The sequence below is a fragment of the Papilio machaon genome, chromosome 4 (genome assembly GCF_912999745.1).
Source record: "Papilio machaon chromosome 4, ilPapMach1.1, whole genome shotgun sequence".
Lineage (NCBI taxonomy): Eukaryota > Metazoa > Arthropoda > Insecta > Lepidoptera > Papilionidae > Papilio > Papilio machaon.
The window spans coordinates 9,017,499-9,037,294 of NC_059989.1; the positions used below are offsets into that span (position 1 = coordinate 9,017,499).

The 19,796-nt window shown below is 31.3% G+C and overlaps 2 protein-coding genes across 4 annotated transcripts in view; both read right to left on the bottom strand.

Moving 5' to 3' along the window:
- Positions 1-8,022, bottom strand: part of LOC106720666 — a 35,743-nt gene extending 27,721 nt beyond the window's left edge. Inside the window, exon 1 of one of the 3 annotated variants that reach the window (XM_014515398.2) lies at positions 7,638-8,022. The gene's annotated coding sequence lies outside the window, so the exon portion shown is untranslated. The remainder of the gene's footprint in view (positions 1-7,637) is intronic. The other 2 variants (XM_045686751.1, XM_045686752.1) reach the window with 2 other exon arrangements.
- A 6,682-nt stretch (positions 8,023-14,704) lies between these two features.
- Positions 14,705-19,265, bottom strand: LOC106720678 (sin3 histone deacetylase corepressor complex component SDS3). The gene is made up of 7 exons (XM_014515423.2): positions 18,947-19,265; positions 18,437-18,500; positions 18,000-18,137; positions 17,705-17,882; positions 17,057-17,276; positions 16,361-16,539; positions 14,705-15,288 (listed from the first exon to the last, which is right to left on the bottom strand). Exons 1-7 carry the CDS (start codon positions 19,107-19,109, stop codon positions 15,196-15,198), a joined length of 1,035 nt encoding a protein of 344 aa, XP_014370909.2. The 5' UTR covers positions 19,110-19,265; the 3' UTR covers positions 14,705-15,195.
- Between the last annotated feature and the right edge of the window lie 531 nt (positions 19,266-19,796).

Sequence of the window (19,796 nt, forward strand, 5' to 3'; positions counted from 1 at the left end):
TACGATCTACAGATTATAAAAACATGTAATTATAAACACAGGAAATTATGTACTTTTAATTAAACTATTTTTTAATTAATGTTCTTTTGAATTGGGCTTACGAAAATATACATTTATATAAATATGTAAATAAAATAATGAAAATTACATCTAAATTTAATTCAATTAATTTACCAATTTATTACTTTTTTCTTGTAAAAAAATAATCTACAGTCCATTTAAAAATTACACACAAAACACACTAACAAAATCAGACTACATAAAAGCTATTTATTCTTCGCGTACCTCAAAACCCACGTGAAGTAAATACACAAAATTGGTCAAATAGTGAGGCACTTCAAAGTTACATTTCGGTTTTCTTTTATATTGCAAATCATACAAAGTCCATTGTTTTAACAAAATGATATAAACCTATAAAAAGCCTACATCTGTAATCAGACGGAATTCCAGTTAAGTTTAAAGGCTCGTAAATGAAATTTATTGTAAATTTATTCCAATAAAGTTGGTAGAAAAATTTTAAAGTACGATTTTACAATCTGTATCCGAAGTTTTTACTTTTTAATTTGTAAAATAAAATTAAAAGTAGAGATATATATTCTTAATATTAAGTGATCTCGTAACTGGCAATAAAGTTTTCGGGATGTGGACAAACGAAAAAATATTTTAACAAAAAGTTTTTGCTTTCCGTTGAATATTTTGCGATCGTAAATTTCCACCAAGTTGTTTCCAAGATGGCGACATAAAAGCTTGTCTTGTAGACGATATTTAACAGGTCTGACAGAATCAAGACTATCAATTCATGATACAATTATGTTAAGAAAGGTTGGGAACATAACCCGGCACTTAAGTACAATGTTCATAATTTTACAATACGTAATTGATCGGGTAAGGTGTAAAAAAGTTCGATCAACGCATCAAATATCTCTTAATATACGACATTACAACATTTTAGTACAAAATTGAACTTAATTTTTGTTTCAATCTCTTCTCTATACATAATTATAGACATAAAGAGCCTTACCATAAAAAGTTAAACAGTGTTTCAAATACATTTAAGCTTAAAAACACATCAACCCCAAAAGGGTTGTCAAAAAGCCCGGCGCGGAGTTTAGACAAATAAAAAAGATTTTGTTATCCTTGAATCATAAGTCCTGTATAAAGCTTGTAGGAAACAAGTCAACCACTCATGGCGGTGTTATAAATTGACTATTTTTTGTATCACATGGAATTGGAATTGCCTCGTCCGTAATCTTAACAATGACATTTTTATTTATGAAAGATCGTCAACTTCAGTAATCTTATTATATTACAATCATTGTATAGTTTTTATCGTATCTTGTGATGAGGAATACCACAACTCAATTTTTCATGAGATCTTTAAGGTTACGACACTGTCTAAATAATTACGAAAATACGTTTTAGTATATTGTATAAATTACTAAGGTCACAAAACTCCAAATGTAAAAAAACTAGATTTCTTTTACTATCGAAAATGTGACTATAATTAAGTTAAAGACGTAAGGAAAATACGAGTTTCACTGCTTATATATTTGCATAAGATATAATATACATTTTAAAACAATTATAAAAAAGGTAAAAAAATACATAAAAAAAGTTTAAAATAAACCGTTGACATGTAAATTACAGTCGACTGCTGCTTTTTACAAACCATTGCTAATTTAAAATAAACAATTTATGAGCCCTTTTAAGAAAACCAGCAATGCATTACGTTATCGAAAAATTTACTATTTTTCCGCTTACAGTGTGGTCTCGACAGCTTAATTTGATAATAACAGTACGCGACGGTGGGAAATTAAATGCAAAAATCGTTTTTTACAAAAACAGCTTCGATAAATCAAAAGAAAAAGGAGTCATTACTGAGCGGCTGCTTTTCAATTCGGCCAACTTGAATAACGATTTCTTGCGAACCGATCTGGGGAAAAAATGTAATACCAAACTATTTGTAATTTAACTTTACCTCAAGTATTTGGCGATTAAATTACGACTGGAATTTAAAGTTTAACCAAAAACAATCGAATTTGTACTTAGAAACATAATTTTTTTTTGTTAAATGTGTCTTGTATTTTTCAACGAAAATGTTCAATAGTAAAAAAGGTCATAACAGGACTAAACAATAGTGTCATATTTTATATTATTTTGTGCATCCGAAATACAAAGTTGACGTCAAAGTATGCGAGTCACCCACTGAGTCCGGCTGCCCGAATGTGCGCGTAGAATTTCAAATAATGCAAACGGACAACGCATAGGGTCCACTATAGTGTAATTTTATTACGACTTTATAAATGCACAGACTGGAAATGGTGTATTACTTAATAATTCTTTCCCTTAACAATACACCTGACCCTCATTACAATTGTCACAGTATATAACTGACTAATAAATTATATATCATGTAGATTTAAACCCCTAAAACATCTTATAAATATTGTGAAAAACAAAAAGCGTTAAGCTATAGTAATTCGGAAACACATCTTAAAAAAATATATATTACAAAATGAAAAAAGTGACCGCAGTCCTATATTGCCGAAAACAACTAAAACAGCAAATCTTTCACAAATATGCTATTTATATGAGTAATCGCGCTATGGAATCGCAACCAAAAGTCATCTATCTCACTGAGCCAGCGTCATTGACTAAGGCCTAGTCACCCCTAGCATAGGGTAGGCTCCGAGCTCTTCAGTGGGCACGTATAATTACGTAACGGGTCCCTCATAAATCTAAAAAACACTACTCAATTTATCCGTCTTCAAAGAATAAAAGTAATATTCCAATACGACTCTACACCGAAATGGTTTTGGTGACTAAAACGATTTAAAATACACCAAAATAAATGTTTATGATACGGTGTAAGGCAATAGAAATCACGAATAAAATCTAGTCGTCATAAAACCATAAATTTTCTAAATCGGACATAGACAACATAGATTACACCAGCTTTTTTATACAATCAAGAATTATAAAAAGTTCAACAGCCTCTAAATGGAAACATAAAAGAGGCTTGGAACATTGTATAAATATTTATTAGCGAATCTTCAACCGTGCATTAATTAGCAAAGCTTTTGATGCTTAGAGTCATTCGAGTTAGTTCTGTAGTTGCCAATGTCAAGGTCAATGTGACGGCCTCGTTGTTAGTTGCTGTCGGTATAAGTCCTTTGGTGTATGATCATAATAGACAAAACCTAATGATTTTGTAACATCTGACTTTACGTTTGATTTTTTTTTTAATTTATACCTTTAAATTACAAAACTCTCTTACAAAACAAAATATCAAAGATTGATTTTAAAAAATCAGGACAACTCTACCGTAGCTTCCCAAATCTCTCACAAAAATATGACGTCGTTGTTGCCTTGTTTCAAGTTTAATTATTGTTTTTTAATTACACAGTAATTTTCGAATGAATTCAATAACGACAGTTGCCGTTCACGTCATAAACTTTTTGTTATCAGACAACCACGCCTCCGACCACTTAATGTTATCAAAATAAAAACCATTCACTTTCTTGATTTTCAATAAATATGTTGACATTTAACAGGAACAAGTTGACGTCTATAGAGAAGGAATGTTCGCGAATCTTTCATCTCAGATAAAAATATTACATCGGAAGGTGACAACTATATAAAAAAAGATAACATAATTCATAACATTCAGGTACAATCACCTTCGCAAGGATAACTAGGCGAGGTAAAATGATTACGTTTGACATCAAAATTAAACTTTTTCCAACATCTCGCAGCTCGTCGTCGGCAGCTCTATATTTTCCGACAGAAGAGCTCGGAGCCTACCTAAGTTAAAGTGACTTGGCCATAGTCAACCACGATAGCAATGTGGGTTGACTTCACACATTGTACCTTTGAATTTCTTCGCATATTTGTGCATGTTGCATCACGATGTATTGAAATTCGAAAATCGAAAAACACATTGGTACATAACGGGGATCAAACCTGGTCGTAGGTATAGTTTTCGGTCCGGTCCGGTCAAGCGCTTTACAACTGCGCCACCAACGTTCGCTCTCTGTGATAGAGTTGCCCGCTCTCTATATTGTATTATTATCTGTGACTAGAGCAATCGCAATTTTAATTTAATATAGCTAGCTTTTTCTAATAAATGTCTAAAGGTAAAAGAAAACACCATTTCTCACATTTATTCATATTTAAAGTAAAGAAAAACTAGAGAAGTTCAAATGTGATGAATTTACATGACTGTTTGAAAGAAAAACGTCAATATACTTGTTCGTTTAAATTGTAAAAGGCTGCGGGCGAGCAGATCTCATCCGCCGTAAAAAATCAATAAACTCGCGTAAACATTCATAAAAAAAAAACTACAACAAACATTGCCACCGGGCTTAACTGCTGCATGTTATTGACGTAAGCCGATGGTAAATTGATAAAAGGCAATTTTTTTTAACGCGTTTACATATCAAAAAACTTTTCGTACAAAATCGTAATTAATTCTACATTTTTCTATGAACTAATTAACTATCGCCAGCAACTCCGTCCGCGCGGAATTACAAAAAACTTAATTAGTAGCCCATGTGTCCTTCCAAACTATGTTCTACATCCACGCCAAATTTCAGGGAGATCCGTTTAGCGATTCAGTACATACCTTCTAACAAATATCCATCCATCCATCCGTCTTAACATTCGCATTTATAATATTAGTAAGATTAACTACCCCACAGTAGTTCAAAGTTTAATTTGATGATTGGGATGACAATATGTTTGTACGCAGATTTTGGTCTGAAAAACCCACAGTGAAGCCCCTTCACGTTAATTAGTGTTTTATCAAAGACCTAATTTTAATTAATTTTTCCCATGTTCAAATTAGATTACTGCCATTCCTAGATGAACATTTTATAACAATCGAAAGAGAAAGTAAAATCCGTGGTTTCCATATTACATGAAATTGTACAACTCGCATCAATTGTGATTCCAAAACCGAACTTTAAATGCAATTCGAATCCAATATCACTCAATGAATGGATATTTAAAGAAAATTGAAAGCACTCTTGAATTTAAACATAAAATTCTCGCCTCAAATGTTACGAATAGCTTATAATTATGCAACAAAAAAGCCTCACTTCATAAAACATACTTCCAGAATATAACCGACATAATCAAACTAAAAAAATAAAAATAAAAACCTAAATAAACTTATGGATGTTTACTTGAAGGTATCTCCAGAACGGCAGCATGGATCTTGATGAAATTTGGCACAGATGTAGAACATAGTCTGGAAGAACATATGGGCTACTAATTAAGTTTTTTTTATTCCGCGAAGACGGAGTCGCCAGCGGTAGCTAGTAAATTATAAAGGGACAAATGTCGGTAAATGGCTGGACTAAAAACAGTACAGTTAGGGAAAATTGCACATGTTGGGGAAAATGACAGTTAGAGAACTTGTTACGTGAAAATTTTATAAATTACGTCAAATTTTAAATATCTGTGCAGAACAGAAAGCGATGTATCGCATAAATATATTTAAGTCTTTGAAACGCGCCTTGGGACGTAAAATACAATAGGATGTAGTCTCTTCATATGGACAAAAGATGTAACGGCTCTCAAATCAAGGCCACCGACACTTAGATATCCAAATTCCTATGTTGTGGGGACAGTTTTCAATGCGTAGTTATTACATATAATATTCATTGACTTATATATACAGATACTATACCCCAATATAAAAAAAATAATACATCAACAGAACATTGGTAAAAAAAATTGAAAAACTCAACTGTGTATATGAGGACATACTTTATTGTATATTTGGATCGGTATTCGAACCAGGAACAGTCGAATGACACGCGGCACCGCGGGACATGCGTACCAGACGTAAAAAGAACAAATTACATTAAAGACGTACCAATTATCTTGCTATATCGTTAAATTATAGTTACAACATGAACAAAATACTTTAACACTTATAAACATTTTGAATTAAAAAAAACTGTATTTATTATTACATTTTCTAATAAGGAATGTTACAATGTTTTTATTCGCAATCATTTTCGATCTTATAATTAATTGCACACTGGCGATAAATTTATAATTTTCGAACTCTTTGAACTGTGTTTTTATAAGCATATTCTTACAAATTATATTCCTCATACATTTTATCAACTGGTCTTTTTCAATCAATTTTATTTGCCCATTTGCTTTCGATCATTGTGGCGATCTTTGGGGGAAGCCTATGCCCAGCAGTGGGCGAAACGAGGGTGAATGGATGGATGATTTGCTTTCGCTATACAGGAAAGTAACGTAAGTGCGCGCCTGATCATATTTTTTTCAGGAAAACCATTGTATACGCGTTTCATAACTTTAATTAAAACTAGCAGTCGTTCGCGACTTCATCAGCTCAGAATTTTAAAAATAGCCTATAATATGCCTTCGTGCATTAGCTACCTTTCCGTCCAAGACCCATCAAAATTGGTCCAGACGTTCCGGACATTACCCGTAACAAACGCGGCCTCGCAGACAGACATAAAGACAGATAAAAAATAGTAATAAATTAATTATTCGTTATCAGCTAAGCAAATACATCATGTGCACGAATTATAATTTTTATTTTCAATATTACATTTAGACATTTCAATTTTATTTATTTAAATAGATTAACACGTTCAATGAACGCGATTTTTATGTACTTACTAGGGCTTAGTTGGCGGCACTGGACGTGTTAACGAACTTTGGTGTGTTTTAAAAAGTTTTTTCGATACTTTCCCCGTTTTTATACCCTTTATTTAAGGTAATTAGTGGTCTAGAACATTAAATGTTGTAACGATTATGTATTTGAAATCTTATTTGCGTAGCTCTGCGGCCTATTACTTCGTATGGCATAAAATAAAAGATAATGTGGATGATCATCTTTTTTTTTAATTGAAAATGTCAGTCGCTTTAATATTACCGGTTCGAGTTTGTTAATACATCGCCATGTTTTTGTTTGGTTCATTAGCTTTAACACAGCTTAAATAGAGTTTTTTATTGCCTCTTTTTGTTATCTGTGTAAATATGAAGCGAAAACATTTGTATATTCATAGAAATTAGGACTTAAACGTTCTAGAAATAGAGTAAAAAATTATTTTCTTTTCTTTAATGTACAATAATTATTATTAACAGATTCCGGTTGCCACGCGTTGTCCTTTAATTCTATAAAAGTGATTAAACCATTTTTATTTATTAAAATAAAGAAAATGGAAACTAATACCATTTTTACAACATTCCTGATTTATTGATTTCGTATTTATTATTGTCTTCTCGTTTATTACTTAATTATGTTGTCACGATTTAAAAGAAAAGAATAACTTAATATGACACGTTATAAATTCCAAAAAAAAATCGACTTAAAAAAATATTTTGTAGTCACATCCAAAGGCATCAGAAATAAAAAAAAATCAGAATTTGAGAATTTCTTCTTCTTTTATAATAAATGTTAATCTCATTTGAGATGATTACGATATTTATCGTATACTTACGATAATTACCACCACGACTTTAAAAAAATCATCATATAACCAGGTATTTAATTGAGTCTATAAATATATTTTTTATAAATATTGGTAGTCTTTAAAGCTTGATTTTTTTTTTTTTTATTTAAATTAATTATTATTAACATAACTTACCGCAATAAATCCAATTAGATTATTATTGTAGAATCACAATTTTCTTTTCACGTGTCTGGCACAAGAGTATTGGTAGCACCAACCGAAAGAAAAAAAAAACAAAACTGTTCTAAATTCTAAAAGCGCGCGAAACCGCAGAAATGTGTCAGTGGCGTGTCGCGGCGGACGGCCTAGGACGCTATGCGTGCACCGAATGACAATAGGCGGTCGATTCCAAAACCGATATTGTGTTTTTCAAAAAATATTTTGGGAGAGGTGGCGTCGCTTGGATAGCGGGCTTTTGAATGGCTCGTCGCGCGGTACATCCGAGACTGGCTAACAAACTCGCAGGACATCGACTTTATAATTTACTTTGTCCATTATGACACCACGTAACTGTATACCTCTGGCTAGAAGTTTTGGTTGTGATGTACTGATTCATACGCCTCGATCACTAACCGCTAATTGTATACGACCGACGTCATGATTCATGGCAAATGTGTTTGCGTTAACCAAGTGATATGAAAACAATTGTTCAAGTTCAACATCTACCCATAATTAAATTCATCTTCAAAATTCATTTAAAAATAAAGGATGTTTCACTAGTAAGATAAGTGTTGGACACACACGCACCCATCAAAATCGGGGATGGAAATTATATTTGTTATTTTCACACACCTATTTCGAGTTATGACCTAAACTGTTTAAATTTCCAAGCAACGAATCCATCTCTTCATAACAACAAGGGTGACTTTCGAGATGCTAGTAATAATGCATGTTTTGTCAAAACAATTATAATAATACTCATTATTTATGTTTTTAATTTTCTTATCATTCATTAAATTATACAATAAACAATGAGTAAACAATTAAATGTGTGAAGTTAAATGACTTAGGGCTCGTGTGTGACGCTTTACTCATTTATTGCATAAAATTATCTGTCGAATTCGCGACCGTTAGATCGTAAACACAACTATCGGAAAGATAAAAAAAAATCGAAGTCCTATTAATCATTATGTCCATAAAAAATTTATGACCAAACATCTAATCCCCGAAAGATAATTTGCTAAAAGGTTTACAGCGTGTAAATAAATTAAGTTGAATAGATACATTTTTTTCCCTCGAAAATATTAGATTCGCACCAGAAATGGCGCGAATTGTCATCTAAATACGTATTCGTTGATATCTTCTTTATAACAATGTTGTAAGTGACAATTATCGTGATTTCTACTGCAAAAAAACTCGTACAAAAAATATAGCCATCCCTTTAATTCTTTTTGATAAAGCTGAGATAACAATATACGTTATACTGATATCTTGGCAGTGTAAATTCACGGCTACACTGACCAAAAGTATTGATACATGACACGACAACTATGGATGGCTTTTGAAGGAAATTGCATGAACGTTAAAATGTTAAATTTGACACAGTTAAAGATAATGTGGAGAAGAAGTAAATAAACTTATTTTAATTAAAAAAAAAAAAACAATTATAAATTATGGTCAAATTTCGACCAATAGGCGATTTAGCAAAGTATTATATTTCACTAAACTCACTCTCACTAACTCTATTTGGACAAACAAGGTAATGTGAAAACCAACCAACCGTTCTAAGTCAAAAATTAATATCAAAATACAAAAACCTAAAATTACTCAGAAACCAAACAGCAGTTAACCTGAAAATAATCCGTGCCATCCTTCTAATACAGTATATAAATAACAATTCTAACAAGTTTCTTTATTAAAGAATCAGTGAAACAAAAACAAAAAGAAAATGCATACTTAAGCTCTTAACAGAAGCGGTATAACCTAAAAAGGTATAAATGGTTCTAAATCAAATATCACATTAAAATCTAATAAAAGGATTCTGGTAATCGAATAATACCTTTTTCGTCTATATTTATACAAACGTTGACACACGATCGTAAATGTACGATTAGATTAAAAGAAATGTTTTATTGCGTTACAAGGTAATAATAAAATGTTAAAATATCTTAAGTGTAAATTTTGACGCAGCTTCAAGTAAGGTTACTTAAGTAACATTACTTGATGCCTTATGTATTTCAGTTTTATCATAATAATGGTATTTCATTTTTTTTATAAAATAAATATTGAAGTAATTACAAGTACAATATTGGAAGCGTTAAGCCGGTTTCATGTTAAACTGAAGGTGTGTAGCGAGCTTTATCTGCATCCAACTGACTACTCAGCTCACTGAACTGATTCAATATATTGGTCTTTTTGAACCGCAAGTCATACTATCCTATCCATTCATAAAACTAAAAGCGATCAAAATATAAAGATAATTTTGTATTATTGTTTATTAAAAAATGAAGGGCTCGGTGCTACAGCGCCGCTCACCAAACTTTTGAACGTCCATGACATTAAGATTAATATTGTTTAATTATATTATTTTATTAAATGATACATTATCAACTTTTAGAAATCGTGACTGGTATAATTTTTAATATCCTTACAAACTTGTGACATAGCTAACATAAGGCATATAAAACTAACCGATTAGACAACGGTGATATAATTTAAAGAAACTTTGAATCAATGCGAATTATATTCCATTTCTATTTTATAGAAATAACATACATTTCTAACTTTCAATTTAAATTTATCGTTAGTAATTTAATATCTTATTAATACTCCTTAATTAAGTGTTGGGTCGAAATGTCAAATTTAGTTAAATTCAAAAAACACGACAAACATCGTGTGTGGACTAAATTTGAGATCACACCTTGATAACCTGTCAAACTGATATCTGCAAAGCGATAAATGAAGTATTTTAAACATTTCTAAGAGTTTTTTAATATCTTCGTCAATATAGTAATATTGTATAATAAATTGGTTACATTTTTTACTCTGTGTAGGTAAGAGTGACCGAAATTCTCTCAACCTTTTGCCCCGCTGGATTTATAATGGTTTTTACGTAGCTGTGCCATCTTACAATTCAATAGAAAGTTGTTAGATGTGCCCAAAATCAATAACCGACCTTTTCATGAGCTATGCACCATTATATCTTGAGAAAGATTCTTTAGGATAAATACAAAAGATAATTTGATATTCGTGTATTAGGAATGGTTTGAAGTCGGATCTCACAAAAGGTGACACTCGTACGTGGGCGCCGAGCAAAAAATGTAGTCGTAATTTAGATACCAGTCTCCAATAATAAGTGGTCTACCTTCAACAATATGTACTAACTCCGACGTGCCGGAAAAAAAACCTTCAATTTGCATATAAAATGCATCATCCATAGTTACATGCAGATAAACGACTGATAAGCTAATGCTGTGCAATGGTTAAAATTATGTTCATATTAAAAAAAATGAATGGTCTAAGACATAAGAGGAATTGCGTATTCTAACGCACGATATGATGTTCGGTATTTAGTGCTTTTAATCGTGAGGTTATTCAATCTTTATAGTTGCTAAAGATTAGAAAAATTTAACAATATTGTTACTTGATTGTAACGGAACTTCTCAAGACATGCTATGTAATATATTAAATCTAAAAAAAAATCAGAAACCCATTACATTATATGACAGAATATGTGTAATCTGTTTTGTTAGAAAATAACGTAAAACTCTTTATCAGCTATTTTAGATTGTTTTCTAAAATAACAGATATGGTGACATGGATCTTATCATTTGATATATTAGGTTTTTGATTTGTTTATTTTTAAAATATTGTCACACTTAACCTGTGAAACCTAAGTAAAATAATACCGCAATATTCAGCTAAAACTATTTCTCGAGTCTATAATCTATGTCCTTTTATTTTTAACATAAGAAAATTATCTTAATTCTTGAGTAAGTTTATTTGAATTTAATTATTTTAATTGCCTTTGACATTAAACTTTATTAAACTCGTTTGCTATAGCAACAAACATTGATTTCACCACAATTTAGATGAAAACACGTGACTATTTTTTATAGGCACTTATCAATTGATAAGTAACCCGTCAATTACTAAATTATCTAAAGCAGGAAGCGCCTGCGAGTTATTGGAATAATAATTGCTATTTAAAAACAACAGGAGCTATTAAATACTCACTCGCCAACTCGAATTTACGTACTTTTTAGTTTTATTCAAAACAAGCATCAATAATTCTCGATTAAACAGGTAATTCGTTCTTTCTTTTGTTAAAATTTGGTATATAAAACGCTCTTTGTTTAAAAATGCAAACCGTCTTGCCTTTGATATTAAGTACAAAATGTACATCTTCATAAATAGAAATCATAAAATAACGTCATTGTGCGTCAATAAACAAGTGTATTGGCTTTTTTTGTTTAAATATAATTACTTCAATATCTTCCGCATTATTGTACAAAAAACAAGCGACTTTCAAGGTCTTTATCTCGTTAATCTAGTTTATTGATAACACTGAAATAAAAAAGATGGTAAAAAATATTTTCTAGTACATATATATAAACAATTATAACCACTATCCCAACCAAACCAAAGACCAACTAGTGTTCCAAAATATCATATTTATGGTGACAACATTTTAAATCACTTTATCCTTGACGTTATTTTGATAAATAATAACTTTTTCAGAAAAAAAACCTATTAATCTCAATTGTGACTATTGTGACTGATTTGATTGTCAAATGTGATGGCAGATCTTTTTTTATATTAAACTAGCTTTTAACCGCGACTCCGTCCGCGCGGAATAAAAAATAGAAAACGGGGTAAAAGTTATCCTATGTCCGTTTTAGTTCTAAGCTACCTGCCCACCAATTTTCAGTCAAATCGATTCAGCCGTTCTTGAGTTATAAATAGTGTAACTAACACGACTTTCTTTTATATATATAGATAGAGAGATATTCTAGCAATTGACCACAATTAATTCAAATTCATGAAACGGAATAATATTCCAAATATTCAGAGTTTGTCGAGTTGTTATCATTAAGGATTATAAATAAAACTAAAAAATCACTTATATTACATATAATTCAAGATCTTGTTCTCAAATATCATCTACATTCATGTAAACTTTATACATATATTTACATTTCACAACACATTTACACAAATAATAATTACATCACAAAATGTAGAAAAAAAAAAAGAAATAAAAAAAAGGATTCAGTCCAAAAACCGATGCCTGTACAAGTCATTTGATCTATATTTTACAATACAAGATATTTACAATGTACAAATTGTCCTAACCCTTTTTATCTTTTGGCAAATAAATTTAAAACATTATGATTAAATTAAAAAAAATTAATTCATTGTGCTGCCGAGATAGCATATTTAAGTTCTAGTTTTATTGGTGTCTATAAATTTTAGTAGACATAATTTTAGGTATTGATGTTTTAGATTCAAAACCACTGTAACATTGCACACATTTAAATACATTGTCTAATAAGACATATGGTGCCAAAATAAAAAGTAATGTACAATTTACAAAAAAAAAATGCATCATGAAAATAATTAAATAAACTAAATACGACATCTTTAGATAAATTACGTCACAAATTAATAGACCCCATTTTGAAAACTGTGGATTTGTGCATAAAATAAACAAAATGGAAATCAAACAAATTGATGAAGTTGAAATTACTTTAAAATTATTTCTTTTTTATACTGAACTAGCTTTTACCCGCGACTCCGTCCGCGCGGAATAAAATTTAGAAAACGGGGTAAAAATTATCCTATGTCCGTTTCCTGGTTCTAAGCTACCTGCCCACCAATTTTCAGTCAAATCGATTCAGCCGTTCTTGAGTTATAAATAGTGTAACTAACACGACTTTCTTTTATATATATAGATAGATGAATGAATGAATGAATGTATATTAAAACTTTTGGTTCATTCATTTCTTTTTCTTAGCTATCAAAATAGGCCTATTACATTGTGAGAAGTATAATGTTGTCAACACTGGCTAAATGAATGTGATAGTAGTAAATATATAATTATATATAAATAATACATGTGTGTTATATGTATAAATTATAAAATCTCGTCAGCTTATAAAAATTATTGCAAGTATCAAGAAGTATAAATCTCACTAAAGGAACTTACACAGTGAAATTATGTTTACAGATAATAATTATTTACAAACATTTTATCACAGAAAGATGCTCATAACTATATAATTTACTGAGTGACATTAAAAAAATGACGTGATACTAAAAAAGTCCAATGACCTAACAATAAGTATCAATACTGTTTAATCAATTTACATGCTTTATTTTTGCATTAATAAAAAATAAACCAGAAAATTTGACTATTGACTCAAAATACACAAAAATAAACCTATGGATACTGTACTTTATTTCTCTTACATTATCTTTGAAACGTCAGAGACATGTTGCATTACAAGTGTCACAGCAGTGGAAACCGACAGTCACTCTATCACATATTATATTTTTTGATGAGAATTTAAGATATAATTATTGAGATTTGACCTAACTTAAAACACACCAATAGCCAATATAGAGATTTTGTCTAAAAATGTCCGACACAAAAATGTATTGTTAAATTCAATAGAAATGAGAAATAAAATTTATACGAGTCACTGACGGACAATATAATATATCTTCTATGTATTTATTTTGAAATATATCTTATTTATCTGTCTTTTTTATTCTGTGTTAAGTCTGTGATTTAAGACTTATGTTAACTTGTTTAAATAAGTTTGTTATATTTTCTTATTTCCATTAAATTTCACAATACAAATGTAATTTTCCTTAACAAAACATTAAACATATAAAGTAAAGATAGAACACATTTTGTAATAAATTATGTATATAATAAACGAAAATATACAAAGCATTTTTAATATAACACATTGTTCAAAGAACAAAATTTCTTGAAAAACTAATACATTTTGTGCTACGTCATTCATAATTGTGATTACCGATCATTTTGAATTTATCTAAAGGTGAATATACACTAGAGCGTTTTCTCAAGCATTTCTATATAATGTAACATTTTAACGAATGATATGATACAGGTTAGCATAGTTTCCAAAGCACGTCTGCTTCGTGAAAGGGTGATACACAACATTTTTTTTTTATAAGAGAATGGGGCAAAGGAGTAGCGGGAACACCAAGGTGTTTCCGCTGCTCGTTAACTAACACCAACATATCATAGAACGGCTCGTTGTTTTGTTACAAGTAAATGCTCTAATCTATACCCACCTTAAGTAAACTGTTTAGAGTCAGTAAATAACATATTGGATAAATTCATTCATAATATGACGTTTTAATAATTCAACACTTTGTAAAAATTGGTAGTTGCATTATTAGTGAATTATACTTTATTAGCAACACAAAAATAACAGCCAATAAATCTTTAGAAAGTTATATAACAAATCACTTTGTAAATGAATTTATCTAATATGAAATTCGCTTATAATCTGCCTATACAAATATCAAATAGACAGCATTCACAACTGAAAGGTGGCACATATTTATCTGATATACATTACCTGATAATATGTTCATCCGCGATGCTTTCAAGGTATCCTTTGCACATCCATTCTTCATTTATAACCCATTTCACTGATACACAACTAGTATATAAACTATATACAGAACAGTCTTGCACAGTATACACACTTAGTTACGATGCACGTCTCTTTAACGTCACTTTTCCCCGAGCTAACTGAGACACGTATATCCTAACGCGCTCTAGATTCGTTTTCTTCACCCATATCTGTAACAAAATTATTAAATTATACATCTTAAGTATTTAAAGTCATGGTAATAGATGTCATTAATAGATGTAAAAAGAAATCCTATCGGGAAATTACAGCACAAATATTAAAAAGACAATCCTCCCGAGCCTAACCTACACTAGTCAGACTTGAAGCTTCACTGAAAAAGTAAAAAATAAAATAACTTCATTTTAACATGCAATGGAACGAAGTATACTTAAAATACGAAAAATACACAAAACGAGGAACACAACCATCCGCAAGAAAACTAAATTGACGGATGCCCTTAATTATAGTTTGAAGCAGAAGTGGAACTGGGCTGGACACTTATTCAGATATAAAGATGAGATGGACTTACCGAACTACTAAATGGGTGGGCTCAAAAGGAAAACGAAGTGGGGAGACAAAAGAAAAGATGGGTTGATGATATCATAATGACTGCTGGAACAAGTTGGATGCATTTGGCCAAGGACAGAGAAAGATGGAAGAGGATGGAGGAGGCTTTTACCCAATAAGGGGTACTCAGAACAATGAAAAGATGTAAACTAGTTTATATAATCTGTTTTATATTTATTGCATTGTTAAGTGGAAAATAAAGCTTAAATAAATATATAATATAGATGTAAAATAAACTATTTTAAATCAATATCACATTCAATCGTAAATAATAGTAGTACAGAAAATGTAATTAAATTCAGTAAAATGGTACAATACAAGAATGACAAAAGATTCCTCGCACTTGTAACAGTTGCAACTGTTCATGTCAATCATTTTGGATGCAACATGTATCAATTAATTTCATTAATTAACTTTAATGTTTGAAAACCGCAATACCACCAAGTACATGACTGCCCAGTACTTTTAATTTATTATTACTAGTTGTCGCCCGCGACTCCGTCCGCGCAACATTAAAAAAAAGAAGTAGCCTATGTATTCTTCCAAATTATGATCTACATCTATGCCAAAATTCATCGAGATCTGTTGAGCCATTCTTGAGATACCTTCAAACATACAACCATCCATCCAAACATTAGCATTTATAATATTAGTAAGATTTCCTGGTATACTGACCGCTTCATCGGTGATGGCGTGTATATGACCAGCGAAGCGGCCAATCTCTCGGCCCCTGGCTTCCACGTAGACACTCTGTCCGCGGTGGAACCAGCGCCGCTCGTACCACAACTTGCCGTCCTCCACACGAGCCTCCGTCGCCTCACCCTCGCGCACCGGAGACTCACCCGCGCACGTCGCTACACACAAAATTATGCTAAACTAGCTTTTACACGCGACTCCGTCCGCGCGGAATAAAAAAAAATGCACACAAGATAAAAAAGTTCCTATGTCCGTCTCCTAGTTCTAAGCTACCTCCCCATCAATTTTCAGCTAAATCAGTTCGACCGATCTTGACTTATAAATAGTGTAACTAACACGACTTTCTTTTATATATGTAAGATGTACAACTACCACACTAAGAGCATTTTAATGATTAATCAAACAGTCTCTTAGTGATCACTTAGACTCGAGACAGCAGTTTGTTTCAAAAACTATGAAAATGATTAATTCTTTCCGAGTAAAAGAGTCTTTTACATATATTATGAAATAATGCAAAAATTATGAATACCATCTGGTGTGGTCCTAACTCACGTACCATCTATGCATTCTTGCCTTATTGGTTACATGATCATGTATATTGGGTATGCAAAAGGTTAAGGTTTTTGCCCTTTAATCTAAACTTAGTGTACATAATTTGTTAAAAAAAGTTCTTACAGCTGGTAGAGTTATGATGTTTTCTCGGTTGGTTGTTATGTGCGGGAGCATGTCTTGGTGGTGAAGGAGCATGACGCGCGATAGCTCGCAGGTCAGCCTCCACATCGCGCTCGTCCAGCTGGTATGTGAGTGTGGTAGCCAACGGCTTGCGTCGCTTCTCCGGCGCCGGCGCAGGCTCGTTAGCGCGCCGCCGCAATATCCGTTTCATTACTGGCTTAACCTGCAAAGTAATTACAAATTATTGCATATATTTTAATCCATTAAAAATTAAATCCAAAATTAGACATTTAGACAAAGACTTTGCAATGATTATTCTTGTAATTTATATTAAAAACTACCTTTTACCCGCGACTCCGTCCGCGCGGAATAAAAATTAGAAAACGGGGTAAAAATTATCATATGTCCGTTTCCTGGTTCTAAGCTACCTGCCCACCAATTTTCAGTCAAATCGATTCAGCCGTTCTTGAGTTATAAATAGTGTAACTAACACGACTTTCTTTTATATATATAGATGAATAAAATATACATGTTAGATTAAATCGGAGCTAATTATTATTAAGTATGAAGTTAATTAGTATTATAGCAAAAGATAAAATATTTACTTAAGATTTTATCACCAGAGGTTAAATTGTTGTAAAATAATCTTACCTCCATTGAATCACCATTTAGCTCCATACTATGCCTTTCATTTTCAATCATTTTTCTCTTATCTTCAAAATCATTGAGTAAATTCTCTCTTAATTCTACTTTCTTCTCTTCAAACTCCTTTGCCGCTGCCTTCTTCTCTGATATATATTCTCTTTCTACCACATCATGCATGTGATCTCTGTGAAATTGTTGATAAACAGGATTTTTAATAACTAAGTAATAAACTAGAGTTTGATTTACACACATTTTAGAACATATAAAGTATAATTAATCTTAATTTAATAAACTAACTTACTTGTAAATCTTGTTGAGCCTTAATCTCTCATGTAGCTGATGTTCCAGCCTTTTCACCCTCCTAAGGAACTCTGGATGCACTCCGTCTTCTAACTGCTGTAGCTGCTTTTTTAGATTTACTAACTTATCTTGATACATTCTGAAATTAATTTACAAAAAAATACATCAATATTTAACAATAACTGATAAAGCTACAAAAAAGCAATTAGACTCATTTTTTTAATAATGATTTTATAATTGAAACTTTTTCTTCTATAACCATGATGTCTTTTATTACATTATATCTTATTATGACCAGAGTAAACATTAAATAATAAAAAAAAAACATTTAATCTTATATCAAAGAATGTATAGTAACATAATTTTTGTATGAACTTGATAGTGATTTGTCTTTGTTTAAATTAAAATATTATAATATTTAAAAAAAAATCAACATACTGTTCCTTGATCTCCACTGGCTCATCATTGTTGGGTATGTCTGTCTCACTTGCTTCTTCTGTGTCTAAAGTTATAAAACAAAAAAATATCATGATTTTACAATCCAATGGGAAAAATATCTTTTGAAGTTAATTAATGTTTAAACATTCATACATAAAACATATAAAACTCAATACTAACCTTTACAATAATAGTGTCCATTGTGAAAATTTTAAAGTTTGTAATTAAAAACAGCCACATGGATATCTGTTTAATTTTCAACAAGAATGGACCCCTTCCAAGGTGAAAGCAAAGCCTAATCGGGCGTATTACGTCACCAACTAACCAGACACCAAAAGGCGGGAAGTATATAAAGTGTGGAATAAATATTTTCTAACCTTATCAATATTATATAACCTCTGTTTACAAGCTTTGGACGAAGTCACTTGTCAGGAATAACAGGTTGTAGCACATATGACAGTAATACGACGCCAAAATAGGCTAAAGAGTGCGTAAACAAAACATTCTTACCTTCATCGCTATCGTCGACTGGAGGTGGTGGCAATGGGTCCTCTTGATCCCTATATTCATCTAAATCGTCGTACCCATCGTCTTCGAAATCATAGTCGTCACCCGGGCCCGAATATGGTGATCCTTGGTAAGACATAGTCGAGGTAACGCGTAACAGTTGCATACAGATTGACTACAATCGCCGTCTCAGAAACAAACTCTGAATACACCGCACTCGGATCAAGAGCTCGGGTGAAAAATTGCAACTGTTACTTATGTCACTCATAGAATGAAATTCCAATAAAACCGAAACTCTTCGTAATGAAACAACGAAGCTGGATCAAATTGAAGTTGTTTTACGTCAAATTCGACACATAAAAAAGCATCATTATCCGTCCAAAATAAATATCAACAAAGAAGACTTTTGGTATGCTCCTCCCACTTAAGTCGTATGCGAAAGAATTGCTATAGTGAGAAAGAGACACCAGATTTAAAACAACACAATTAGCAACACTTTTACGAACTATCATTATATCCATAGACAAATTCAAGAACTCAACATTGAACCTTTTGAAAGAATCGATGTTTGACTCGATTTTTACATTGAAATTGAAATAAATTCATAAAACTGAATCGCCTAAAATGAAAAAACTAGTATCTTTTCAAAAGAAGATTTGTGTAAGAAATAGTTTTTTTTGTCACCTCAAAGAATTTGCAATAACTTTTTCAAGTTACTAAAAATTAAATTGTATTTAAAGCATGGTTTTTGAAAATCTTTCCTGAATCACTGATTTTTAAAAACTGTGGTCAGTTAGTGGTGAATTTATTGTTATGAAATTAGATAATTATTACAAGGTATTAATTTTTTTTG